Raw genomic sequence first — 13,804 nt, 5'->3', positions numbered from 1 at the left:
TTCAAAGTCTGAGTCTCTAGGAATTCCTCCTCCCATTGCCTGACCCCCAGGTTGGGAAGCCTGATGTTGAGCTCAGAACCTTCACTCCAGTGGGTGGACTTCTGTTGTATAAGTGTTCTCCAGTTTGTGAGTCACCCACCCAGCAGTTATGGGATTTGATTTTATTGGGATTGCGCCCCTCCTACTGTCTCTTTGTGCCTTCTCCTTTGTCTTTGCATGTGGGGTATCTTTTTGGCGAGCTCCAGTGTCTTCCTGTCGATGATTGTTCAGCAGTTAGTTGTGATTCCAGTGCTCTCGAAAGACGGAGTGACAGCATGTCCTTCTACTCCGCCATGTTGAACCAAATCTGAATACGGTTTTAAGCAGAATTATGCACTGATGCCAAAATTCATCAATGACCAACTGCTTTTTTATCGACTTTGTTGAGATATAATTTATGAACAAGATCAGTGGCCAATTTTAAAGTAATTCTTTAAAACTTAAAAAAATTTTTTTTTTTTTTTTTTTGGATGTAGTTTCACGAGGAAGGAAGTTGACTGGTAAATCCAGACATTCTGGGTGGAGAATTTTTGGTGAAATTCCCTATAAATGAACCAGCAGCTGCCTTCAGGGTTTGATAAAGGCCTCAGTGTTTGGAACACTGTGGGGTTCCTTCTCCCCATCTCCAGCTCTTTCTGGCTGGGTCTGGGTGGGTGTGAGAAGTGGTCACTGAAGCGACAGGAGTTGGGTGGAAATGCAAAGTGGGTGTGAAAGCATGAGGTGTACAAGGTGGCAGAGCTGAGCCCAAATCACATCACTGCCTCTCACTTGCTGTGCAAGCTGTAACAAGCTCCTGGGCATCTCTGAGCGTGCCTCAGTCTCCTCATCTGTAGAATAGCATCTGCCAGAAGACTGAGGTTTAAATAGCTAATGAGGGGACTTCCCTCATGGTGCAGTGGTTAAGAATCTGCCTGCCAATGCAGGGGACACGAGTTCGAGCCCTGGTCCAGGAAGATCCCACATGCTGTGCAGAAACTATGCCCGTGGGCCACAACTACTGAGCCTGCACTCTAGAGTCTGCGAGCCACAGCTACTGAAGCCCTCATGCTGCAACTACTGAAGCCCACGTGCCTAGAGCCCATGCTCTGCAGCAAGAGAAGCCACTGAAATGAGAAGCCCACGCACCGCAGTGAAGAGTAGACCCTACTCACTGCAACTAGAGAAAGCCTGTGCACAGCAACAAAGACCCAATGCAGCCATAAATAAATACATTAAATAAGTAAATAAATAAATAAATAAATAAGCTAATGCACCCAAAGCACCTGCACCGGGGCCTGAACATGGTAGGCACTTAATGAAATCTAATATTGTTCTTACAAGGCTAGAAACTTGCCAACCCTCCACTCCCTGGATCTGCACTCTTCACCATGCTGTGCTCAATGCCCATTTCCAACTACCCGGGTGGCTCCCCCCAGGCTCTACCTGAGAGCTGTCACCCTGTGTTGTGACCCCAAGGCCCCAACCCACTTGTCTCTGAGCCCTACCTGGTTTTTCAAGCTCTGGATCTCTCTCTGTTGGGCATCGTCCTCTTCATGCAGAACCTGAAACTTGGGCGGGATCACCCTCTCCTTCTGCCTGGAGTTGGCTGTTTCCAACAGCTTCTGCCTCAGGTTGGCCACTTGGTTCTGCAGGCTTGCTATCACCGTGTCTTTGTATTTAGATTCAAGTTCAAAATCGGAGAGACGGCTGACTTCTTTTCCCAGCAGCCGAATTATTTCATCCTGGGTGGAGGACAGATGGGAAATTTACTAGGTGTGGGTCTGGATGTAAGGCTGAGCCCATTTAAAGAAAGACAGGAAAAATATGGTATCATTCTTTGGGAAGGTGAGGGCAGGCAGGGAGGGAAAAAGCAGACTTTCAAGGCTATCTCTGTCACTTGGAAAATCTCATAGAGACAAGAATTGGGTTAAAATGATGTACTTGTATATAGACTCCTGTAATGGATGTCTGTACCTCACAGGTACGGAAACTTTCCTTTCCCCGAGAATTAGACTTTCATATTAAGAGCAACCATCCCACTTGGGAACATTTGTTGCTAGAAAGTTTACTTAGAATGATTTCATTTATAATATACAGCCTAGCACACTGGGGACCTAGGAAAGGTACTTAGGAAAACAACATTCTGTTTGACCACATTCTGCCTATAATGAGAGTTATTTGTTTTAACTTAAAACATTCTGAACTATTTGTTTTCCCTTTCCTCTCTTCTAATATTTCCTGCCTCTTTTGGCTATTCATGTATGAATTTTTTCCAGGTAACTCAATCTGGAAAGTAAATGAGACAGGAATAGTGATTTATTTGCATGGGCTCATGTAAACTTTCGGCTGGAAAAAAAAATTGCTGGTAGACTGTACCCACAGGTATAATTAACCCTGTCCTCCATCTCTCCAGTGAAAAAGCTCTGCAGCCAAAGAATTGGTTAGGTTTTCCAAAAAAGGAAAAAAAAATTCCCCGAAACTTCTCACCAGACGTTATCAATAAAATGTCAGAAAAACTGAAGAAGAAGAAGAAGAAGAAAAAATTCCCCAGAGGCCTTTTCCAAAGCAGTCACAGGAGGAGGTAAACGGGCAATTTCTGGGCCAGCTCATTCCCAGGAGAGCCGTCCAGTCAGCCTCACGACCTGCTAGCTCCGTGACCTGGGGAAGGACAGGGTCTCGCTCATGAGAAAGCCTGTCTGACATTGCCAGCTGCTGCCAGGGGCCTTCCTTTGGGTCCTTGTGAAAGTTGGTGGCAAAACTTCAAGAGAGAGCATCAGACATATTCCCTACTCCTGGGCAGTTTCCCCTGTTTCACCCTGTTATGATCAGCCAGGTGCTTATTCATTTTTCATGCAACAAACATTCATCGGGCAGCAACTAAGTGCCAGGCCCCGTGCCAGTGCTGGAATATAAGAAGTTTGCAGAGGGCAGTGGACAGCTGTGGGTTCTGCTTTCCTGGTGAGGGTCCCCTTGCCCTTCTGGAGGGAGCGTTCCTCCTTCCATGGGGTCTGGGTAGGACTGTCAGTCATGTGCCCTGCTCCTTCCTGTCCCACCTCCCCATGTGCATGTGGCCCAAGCTGGTCAATCAGAGATTTCACACATCGATTACAGAGGGAGAGGATCTTGCCTTCTTTTGGATCATAAACTTTAAATATGTAGGCTTGTTTGTCTGAGTTTGTCTTTTCTGACACACAAAGCCAGCCTTATGTAGAAAGCCAGACTCTGAGGGAAACAGAGGGGAGAGGTTGGTAGTGGGGAGGTGTTCTGATGACATTATTCAAGCTCCTGGATCTAGCCATACCTGAAGCTAGTGGCCCTTTAAATTTTCCAATAAGTTGAGCTAATCGATGCTCCCCCTCAAGCTAATTTGTTTATTGTCACTTGAAGGAGTCCTGGCAAGTCAGGGTAGAAATGGCTTATAAAGAGAAAGAATTCTTTCTATTATAAATAGAAAAAATGATAAATGGCTTATAAAAATTTTCTATAAATAGAAAAAATTATAGTGGTTGCACTATATTTCCGAGTTAAAATTGAGGCAGGTTGAAAAATGGCAACACTTTGCAGTTTTGCCATCCAGTCTATTTCCCCACCCTCTAGTCTGGGCTGGCCCCGTGACTTGCTTTAACTAACGGAATGGAGTGGAAGTGATGCTGCATGATCTCCAGGCAAGTTCTTACAGGCTGTGCAGCTTCTGCTCTGGCCCCCTGGGAACTCCGAGACCACCGTGCTGTGATGAAAAACCACATGCACAAAGGGGTGCACCAGTCCAGGCGTCCTGGCTGAGGCCCTAGATGTGGGAAGGAGGCCAATGGAGACCGACCACCAGCCTGGCCAAGCCAGCGGCTTACTGAGGCCGCATGAGTGAGGCCAGGGGACGCGAGCAAAGGAACCTTCAAGGTCAACCCATAGATTCTGGGGAATAATGAATTGCTGTTTGAAGCCGCTAAGTTTTGGGATGGCTTGTTACACAGCGATAAATACAGAATCTGAGCGTGGTTTCTCGCCTTTCTGCAACATTTTTCAGAGTCTGGTCCCAGGATGCCTGGTTGGAACTCCCTGCCTCCTGAAGGTTTGGATTTCCGTGTCTGACAAGAACCCCAGGTAGGTCTGCTCCTCACAAACTCTGAGAATTGCTGCAGGAGCAGGCCCTGGCCCTGAAGGAAAGTGAGATATTATAGACTGCTTCTTTTAGAGTAACTTTCAGGTCATGTCTAAGTGGGGAGAAATTGACCTGGGCCCTTCCCAGGATGGCTTGAATCCACCTGTTCTGCTCGCATCCCTGCTTTAAACCTCTCTGGTTCTTTAACGAGTCTCTTGGCCCACGCCTCCCTGACTTCAGTGCTCACTTCCTCCTGCTAGGAATGTGTTTTTGCATCACTGTTCCATCACTGAAGGTTGACCAAGTGATTACTGTGTGGGAGTTAGAAGTACCCGCTGAGAAGCTAACCAGACCTCGCTTTGAATCCTAACACTGCTCCTTGCACTGGGCAGCCTTGAACACATTACTGAACCTCTCTGAGCTTCAGTTTCCTCATCTGCAAAGTGAGGGTGATAAAATCTATTTTGAAGATGGTGAAGATTAACGAGCTAATAAATGTCAAGTGCACAGGACATGGCCCAGCACACAGTAGGTGCTCAGTACCTTGTAGTTGTAGATGTTATTTGGGATAAAATGAGCAGTGGCCAAACCTGGCTGAATGTCTTGGGAGGAAGAGGTGGTTTCTTGGAAGTAGGAAAAAGGGACAGTCCTTGAGACACAGAGAACAAGAGGCAGTGGCAATCTCTCCATGGTCCCTCTTGCTGCTGTAGCTCTGTGCTTCCCCGAGACCCCTCACCTTATCGTACTGGGACAGGTCCTGGTCCACAAAAATTTCTCTGTAGGGCTCTGCCCCAGGAATTTCCTCGGCCACTGATTGTTCCGACAGTTCTGCCGCGTTGGTCCACACTAACACACAAGATCAACAGAGAATGCAGAGGAGACTGTGAGTTTCCCCAAAGTCTTAAAGAATATTTTCAGATTAACCTTCACATTCATGAGACTTATGCACTGAAAGCATTGCAGGAGGACTGGAAAGGGCGAGAGCTGCCTCATTTCTCTTCCCCAGCGTTAACTGCACTGATGCACTGTGGTGTGTCTCTTTCCAGACTTTTTTCTATGCTGCATAAGAGCTGAGGACCTTGGGCAAGTCATTTGCTCTCTCTAAGCCTTCGTTTCCACATACATAATTCAGGATCCCTGATAGTCTCTGCTATAAAGGGCTATCTGGAGATTAAATAGAATAATGATATAGAGCAGGGCTTGGCAAACTATGGCCCTGCGGCCAAATCTAGCCTTCTGCCTATTTTTGTAAATAAAGTTTTATTGCAACACAGCCACAGTGATTCATTTACATATTATTTATGGCTGCTTCCCAGCTACAAAGGCAGAGCTGAGTAGTTGCAGCAGAGACCATGTGACCCACAAGTACTAAAGTATTTACTGTCTGGCTCTTTACAGGAAAAGTTTGCTGACCCCTCAAGTAGAGCATTTAGCACTAAACATTAGCTATATATTTTTTATTGCAGTCATATCTTTTCAAAAAACAAAAATGCATTTACATGTCAGAGATTCTTATCCAGCTTACTTTTCAGCTAACAATATCAAAAACATCTTCCCATGTCAGTATTTGTAGCTGTACTTGGTTCTTTTCCAGGGCAGCATTGTGGTCCATTGTCCAACTGTGCCAAACGTGTTTAACTAGGATCCACTTGATAGCCATTTAAGCTTTCCTATATTTTTTCTTATTTACCCCAGTATTACAAAGCCTTTTTATATGACTTTCAGGGATTATGGCATTGCGTTTGGGGACCCCACTCTGTATCACATCAGACATCTCGCAATTCACTCACATCAACACTGAATACATTTCTTTTTATTGGTGTAGAAACGTTTGTAAAGATTTCTATAATTCTACGTGTGAGATCACTTGGGCCCAAGCAGCATATTTTAAATTTCCAAGTGACTATGGTTTCTGGAAAGTCACTGCACATTCTTATCTTCTTGTGAAGTGAGAAACTGAACAAATTGTTTTCAGTGGTGATGAAACTTTAATGAGTATTAACATTAATGATGAATGAAGCACGCACTGTCATGTATGTGGACATTCATCATTTATTCATTTTGCTTCTATATTTTTTATTTATGCATTTTAGAGTCAAAGATTCCTGCCCCCCAGCCAGGTCTCAAACCTCTTTGTGGACCCCAGAACCTCTAGTGGACATAGCTGATGGCCTGTGGTGCCCAGAGAATGCACAGCCTTGCGTGTTGAATGAGCAGCCCTGGCCACAGTGTTTCCTGGGGCACGAGGAACAGAAGGGCCTGGAACTTCAGCAGCTGCCCATTTTCTCTCCCTCCACCTCCCCAACTAGGTCCATGATTAGAAAACTGTTATTTGAAGCTCACTGCCCCCATCTGACTCTCTTGGATCCTGAGCAGCAAAGTCCTAACTGACTACAGCAGCAGTGCCTGATAGAGAAATAATGTGAGCTACAGAATGCAATTTTCAATTTTCTAGTAGTCACGTTAAAAAGGTAAAAAGAAGAGAGGAATTTTTAATGATCAATTTTATTTAACCCAATACATTAAAAAGCATCATTTCAACACATAATCTACAAAAAATATGGAGATATTTTATATTCTTTTTCTTCGAGGCATGAAGCCTTTGAAATCTGGGGTTTATTTTACACTGATTGCGCATCTCAATTTGGAAACTGAGTTTTCAGAAGGAAGATTTCACCTGTTTTCATATTCCTCAAGAAATCGGCTCTCACTGGAGGAAGCTACTGACTGGCCTGTGTCCCCAGGGAGGGCCTCGGGGTCTGACCCTAACTGGGCCCCTGTCCAGGCTCAGCTTAGAGTTCTGGCGTCTAATGCCATCTCTAGGGGTGACTCCGGCTGCCTCTGCGACCCTGTCGTGGCTGTCTTGAGGGACGCTTCCCTGCAAGATGATGGCCGGAGGGGGGACTTCATCAAACTTACAGAACAGGCTGATCGATGGGGTCCCTTTACTGGGGAAGGTGTGTTTACTCAAAGTCTTTGTGGGGCTAGAATTTGCTCTGAGACTTGCTTTCCTTACACCCAGGCAGGGAGGTGCGGGAGCAATTACCCCTCACCTGCCCCAAACTTCTTTACCGGCTACTGTTATTTATCAAAAAGAACCTAAGGGCCATGTATGACCAAACCGGCTTAACTCTAGATGCTGGATCCTTCGAAGGTCCCAGTGGGGAGAAGCCCCAGGGAGAGTCGGGAAGGCTGGGGCAGTGGGACGGCGGATATGGGGACGCAGGCACTTTAAGAATTTTCGGGCATGAGCTGTTGGCCAAAAGGCAGGGGAGTTACTTTAATATTTTAACAACCCCCAACTGTCCTGGTGTGCTCCAATAATCACCAGTCTGCAGCAGGGGCAGTATGTGTGCACCTTAACTGTGTCTTTAAGACATTGTAAGTTGTAAATAAAAGTTAAATAACAATCATGGTTAGGTAATAACTTAAGTTTTAAATTTTAATATTTAAAATTTAAATATTAAAATTTTAAAATATTTAAATTATTAAGATTGTAAAATTTAAAATTTAAATATTAAAATATTAAATATTTTAATATTTACTGAATGTTCGCTATGCACCAGGCGCTGTGCTCAGCACTTACAGGCAGGATACGATTTCGTCTTCATAACAACCCAGTGAGATAGGCTTTATTATTCCCATCTCCATTTTATACGTGAGAGATATGAGGCACAGAGACGTCAAGTCACCTGCTCAAGGACACACAGCTGGTAAGTGGTAGAGTCAAGGGATGAACCTAAGTTTGTTGGATTCAGAGCCTATGCTTTTTTTTTTTTTTTTTCTTTTTGCGGTATGCGGGCCTCTCACTGTTGTGGCCTCTCCCGTTGCGGAGCACAGGCTCCGGATGCGCAGGCCCAGCGGCCATGGCTCACGGGCCCAGCCGCTCCGCGGCATATGGGATCCTCCCAGACCGGGGCACGAACCCGTATCCCCTGCATCGGCAGGCGGACTCTTAACCACTGCGCCACCAGGGAGGCCCCAGAGCCTATGCTTTTAACCACTATGTAGTCAATGTATTGAAGTGGGAAGATGTTTATGACATATTATTGAATTTTAAAAATCAGGTAGGGAATTCCTTGGCAGTCCAGTGATTAGGATTCTGTGCTTCCACTGCAGGGGGCACAGGTTCCATCCCTGGCTGGGGAACAAAGATCCTGCAAGCTGAGCGGCATGGCCAAAAAAAGAAAAAAAAAGGTTACCTATGTTAGGTTCATATGATCCCATTATTGGGAAAAAAATATATATATATATGAATCAAGATGCTATTTTAATAAGTCACTCCACATATTTTCTTTTCTCAGTAATTCTTCCCCACCTCCCATGAGCTCTTGCCATTAAGATTTGGCCTTGGAGCTGACGTTTTATTGCCTTGTGGTAAAGGAAGGATGAGTATTAACTAGAACAGGGTGATTTTTCCCCCAGGCAAAATGATGTTTTGATTTTTGACAATGTCTGGAGACATTTTTGAGTACCACAGTTAGGGCGGTTGGTGGTGGTGGTGGTGTTGCTACTGGTATCTCTGGTGGGTAGGAGTCAGGGATGCTGCTAAACATTCTACAGTGGACAGGACAGATCCTTCAACAAGGAGTTATGCGACCCACCTGTCACTGTGCCAAGATTGAGAAACCCTGACCTGATCTGCAGTAAATAAATCCTTGGCTTTGGGTTTTCAAATAGAATTTTTCAAGTCTAAAGCAAGGTGACAGTCTAACAGTAAACCAATTTAATTGGAAGAGCCCAGCTTTGCTAAGAGAGGAAAGAGCTTTCTCGGAACCCTTAAAAAGAGGTGTTTTCTGTCAAGAGACAGCATGGAGGACTGGAGCACAGAGTTTTCTCGAAAGCGTGGAGTAGAGAGGCCCAGACAGAAAGGAACTCCCCATGACACGGGAAGATGAAAGTCCTTTTCTGAGGATGGCGAGAGTGTCAGGGGAACGAGGGCAAACCTTTGGAAACATGAGACCTGGCTGAGAGGCTGAGGAGATAGAGCCCAGGTAGATGTGAGGGACTCTAAGCCATACGACTCATCCTTCATTTCTCCAGGGGGAATCCAAGTCCTTCAGAGAAGCCCCAAGTTCAGCATGGCACTGGAGAAACCGGTGATTACAGTGGAAAAATTTAAATGGCGGAGTGAAAAAAAGAAAAGAAACAGCCCATGTGCCATGTGTCCCAAGGACACATTAAAAAAAAAAAACCCAAAACCCTGTATATATGTTCATAAGACAGAACATGATGCATACAACAAAATGAATGAATCTCAGAAATACTATGCTGAGTGAAAAAAGCCTTCCACAAAGGAACATGTACTACATGGTTCTGTGTACTTGAGATTGTAGAACAGGAATATCTAATCCATGGCGGGAAAAGAATTCAGAAGAGTGGGTGCCTCTGGGGCCTGGGGCTGGGAATTGACTGGGGAGGGACATGAGGGAACTTTCTGGGGTGCTGGTAATGTTCTATATCTTGATAGGAATTTGGGTTACATAGTTGTGCACGACTGGCAAAACTCAGGGGCACATTCAAGATCTACGCCTTTCAGGGTGTGGTAGCCAGTCTCCAAGATGGCCCCACTGATTCTTGTCTCCTGGTATTCAGACCCTTGCATCATCCTCTCCAATACTGGATGGACTTTATATTAGTTAGCTGGGGCTGCCATAACAAAACACCACAGGAGGTCTTAACAAAAGAAATTCATTTTCTCACAGTTCTGGAGGCTGGAAGTCCAAGATCAAGGTGTGGGCAGGGTTAGGCCTCTCTCCTTGGCTTGCAGACGGCCACCTTCCTGCTGTGTCCTCACATGCCCTTTTCTCTGTGCACGTGCATCCCTGGCGTCTCTCTCTCTTCTTACAAGGACACCAGCCCTTGGATTAGGGCCCACCCAATCATCTCATTTGAACTTACTCATCTATTTCAATACACTATCTCCAAATAGGGTCACATTCTGCGATATTGGGATTGAGGCCTCAGCATATGCATTTTGGGGGAATGCAATTCAGTCCGTAACAAAGCTTCTCTATGTAACCAAGGATATTGCAGAAATGACACAGTTTGACTCCTGAGGTTAGATCCTAAAAGACATTGCAGCTTCTGCCTCACTCTCTAGGACCACTTGTCTGGAGGAGCTGGCAGCTTGAGGATGCTCAAGCAACGTATGGAGAGGTCCGCTTAGTGAAGAACTGAGGCCTCTTACCAAAAGCCATGGGAGTGACCCATCCTGGAGGTGGGTCCTCCAGCCCCAGACAAGCCTCCAGAGGACCACAGCCCCAGCCAACACCATTACTGCAACTTCATGGACAATCCTGAGCAAGAATCCCCCAGCTAAGCCATTCCCAACTTCCTGACTCAGAGAAACTAGGAGATAATAAATGGTTACTGTTGTTTTAGGCCACTACATCCTGCAGTAATTTGTTATGCAACAATAAGTAGCAAATACAGGTTTGGGCACCAGGAGTGGTGCAAAATTTAACAAAAACCCTACGATGTGGAGTGGTTTGGGACGGAACAGTGGCCAGAAGCTGGAGGACTTTGGCCAAGAGTCTTTGAGAAAGCCTGAATAGTCTTAGTAGAAGCCCGATGGCCTTTGAGGAGGCCGTGAGGGAAGGGTCCCAGGAAAGTGAGGAAAATGTTACTGGGGTTAAGGGATCCTTGTTAGGTGGTGGCAGAAGGTTTCCTAACACGTTGCCTGTGGTCATGAGGAAGGTAGAAAATGTTTGTGATGAGGCTGAGTGGTCAAGCTAAAGAGAGTCCCAGACAGAGTCTTGGAAGGTGCTAGCTGGTTACATCTTGCTACTTATAGTGAAATGTGAGCGGGAGAGACAGTTAAAGGAAGGGCTGTTAAACCAGGGCAATGCTCTGGGCTTGAAAATTCCCTGCCTCTCCAGGTGGCAAATGAAATGTAAGAAACAGGTTCTGGGCAAAGATCAAATCAAGGGCACTCTCAAGAAAACACAGTCCAGAGAAGAAGCTGAGGGTGTGGTTGTAAAATCCTTTGTTAAGAATACAGATCCAGGGCAGTGTCCAAGAGAACCCTTCGGTCAAAGAACTGGGCTTCTAAGAAGCTTCTGTCCTTTGTCAGTCTTTGCAGAAGCCCATGGTGGAAGGGCTTGTGACAAAAAAGTCTGTGGGCGTGGTTTTTGCCTGATAGGATGAACCCCAATAAGAAGCACTGCCAACTCAGACTGACAGAGACCCACAAAAGTCAAAGAAGCGTCTGGACCCCCAAGCTTCTACAGGCAGGAAGCAGGCTATAAAACTATGCAGCCACATTCATGGTACACCTTTCATAGGAAAGGGAGGACGACTCAGAAGGCGGAACTCAGGGACCAGCGGGCAGAGCCAAGAGCCCTGGTAAGTCATTTCTGGGCAAGAGTTGGACTGAAGCCCAGTCAAGGAACTGCCGATATTGTCCCAGCTGGACTTCAGAACTGCTGTGGGCCAGGGACTCCTGTGTGTTTCCTGTTTCTCTTCTTTTGGAACAAGAGGAGTGTGTGGAGCAGTGATGCTATGCCTGTCCCACCAGTATGTGCTGGGTGTGTGAGGGACAGACCCTCTGTGCAGAGGTCTTCAGATTTCTGGAAGTAGTACTTGATGAGCTGAACGTAACATACTACACCCATGAGCCCCATCTGTACCTGGACTTGATTTAGACGAGATTCTGGAATTTGAGCCGATGCTGTTACTGGGGTGAGATTTTGGGGGGCCTCAGGAGAGAGGAGGAGGAGTGTGAATCATGGAGGACCCGAGGGCAGGCTGTGGTAGCCGGCCTCCAAGATGACTGCTGATAATCCCTGGGGACTCAGAGGGGTCTGCGGCTGGGACGCAGAAAACAGAGAATGGGACCTTCACACCAGTGGCCACAGAAGAAACCTGGGAATCATGCCAGGGACTAAGTCGAGCCAGCTACACTGCCAGTAAGGCTGGCAAGGCCAAGAGGATGGTGACAGACAGGAAGTCTCCTCCCCAAGTGCCATGAGGCCTTCTGGGGGGGAGGGGGGGAGAAGGAATCCCTGATGGCTGTGTGTCCCCAAAGTGACCAGGCTGTGAGTGACAGTCACTGAGATAACCAGCCTTAAATTTGACTGAAAAGCGTTATTTTAGATTAGATTGAATACATAACCTCCGGAGAAGTAATTTTCTCCATAAGCCTCAGTCTCCTCTTACCTGTAAAATGGTAATAAAATATTTAAAAACCTCCTAAGGCAAGAGGGATTTCAGTTACCAATATGTCTGTACATCTGAGTTGAAGTATATAAATTTAGATTCTGATACAAATTCATATATATTCATATATATGTACAAACACACACACACACACACACACTCACCACAGAGGTACTGACGTGTGCAGATGGGCAGAGCACAGTCTTGGAGGAGTTTGTACCAAAAAGTCAACAGGGAGAATTCTGGTGATAAGGGTGACAGCTTATCTTTTACTGTTTTCTAACTTTCTGCTTATCCCAATTTTTTCACATTTGATTATGTTCTACTTCAGAACCAGAGAACATAAGCAAAAGCCAGAGAAAGACAAATAGCATACCATATTGCTTATATGTGGAATCTAAAAAAAGGTACAAATAGAGATAGAGTTACAGATGTAGAAAATAAACTTATGGTTACCGGGAATAAGAGGGGGGAGGGATAAATTGGAAGAGAGGGATTGACATACACAATACTATACATAAAAGAGATAACTAAGAAGGACCTACTGGATAGCACAGGGACCTCTCCTCAATACTCTGTAATGGTCTATATGGGAAAAGAATCTAAAAAAGAGTGGATACATGTATATGTTGAACAGATTCAGTGTGCTGCATACCTGAAACTAACACAACACTGTAAATCAACTGCACCTCAATAAAACTTTTAAAAAAAAGGGGAAAGCAGAAACTGAGACCCATCCTCCTAGCAAAAGCCCCTCCCCTAAGCCGCCAAGGAAGCACCCATGAGTACCTTGCCTGATGATGGGAACGCTGTGGGCGGCTCTGTCCACCTCGAAGGAGAACATCTTCTCACTGGTACTCACGGGCCGCCTGTGGGAGGCTGGTGGGACCTTGGGGGGCTCGGGGGACCCCTGCGACCAGCTCCTCTGCACTGGTGCTGTCCAGATGCCCGGGTAGAAGGGGGTCTGTGGTGGTGAGGGTGACTGGTTCAGTTGCTGGGTGGCCCAAGGTGGCTGTGGCCTTGGCCAAGGTGCTGGGCCCCTCACCCATGGGAAGGAGACCTGCAGGGGCAGACAAGAGGGTCAGGGGAGGTTACGAGCAGCTAGGGTGGTCTTCACCTTTCTGTCCCGGCGACATAATTGCTGCCCTAGATTTTGGCATATAAGTCACTTCTCCCAAGAATCCCTCCCACACTCTCCCCAAATTTGGGATGGCGGTCCCCACCATGGGTCACCTTGCACACTATCACACCACCATTTATTGGGTGCAGCCTTCGTGCCAGGCACCCAGTCAAGAGATTCACATGCATTACCTCATTTAATACCCCTGATGCTCTGTGATGAGCCCGAGGCTGAGCAAGACCTAGTGACTTTCCCAGGACCACAGATTTGGCAGTGAGCATCTGAGCTGGTACAACGCCACCTCTGAGCTCTGAGAGGCTGACAGCTTTTTGTCTACCTTGCTCAGCACCGTATCCTCAGCTCCTAGAATAAACCCTTGGCACATACACAGTAGGTCCTTAAATACT

General features: G+C 46.2%; 2 protein-coding genes across 2 annotated transcripts in view; one reads left to right on the top strand and one right to left on the bottom strand.

Annotated features, from left to right (window-relative positions):
- LOC132494286 (U3 small nucleolar RNA-associated protein 25 homolog) overlaps positions 1-13,804 on the top strand; it is a 720,475-nt gene that overhangs the window by 232,895 nt on the left and 473,776 nt on the right. The gene's annotated exons all lie outside the window — the stretch shown is intronic.
- The window catches only part of LOC132494413 (forkhead-associated domain-containing protein 1-like), a 104,178-nt gene that overhangs the window by 50,653 nt on the left and 39,721 nt on the right, over positions 1-13,804 (bottom strand). The window contains exons 4-6 of the mRNA XM_060105501.1: positions 13,067-13,337; positions 4,854-4,963; positions 1,524-1,760 (exon numbers count right to left, since the gene is read on the bottom strand). Of these exons, the coding sequence (XP_059961484.1) occupies positions 1,524-1,760; positions 4,854-4,963; positions 13,067-13,337 (618 nt within the window). The remainder of the gene's footprint in view (positions 1-1,523; positions 1,761-4,853; positions 4,964-13,066; positions 13,338-13,804) is intronic.

Source organism: Mesoplodon densirostris, chromosome 7 (assembly GCF_025265405.1).
Source record: "Mesoplodon densirostris isolate mMesDen1 chromosome 7, mMesDen1 primary haplotype, whole genome shotgun sequence".
NCBI classification, from domain to species: Eukaryota; Metazoa; Chordata; class Mammalia; order Artiodactyla; family Ziphiidae; genus Mesoplodon; species Mesoplodon densirostris.
Note: the sequence above shows the minus strand (reverse complement) of the source record. Positions and strands in the feature narration are given on the sequence as shown.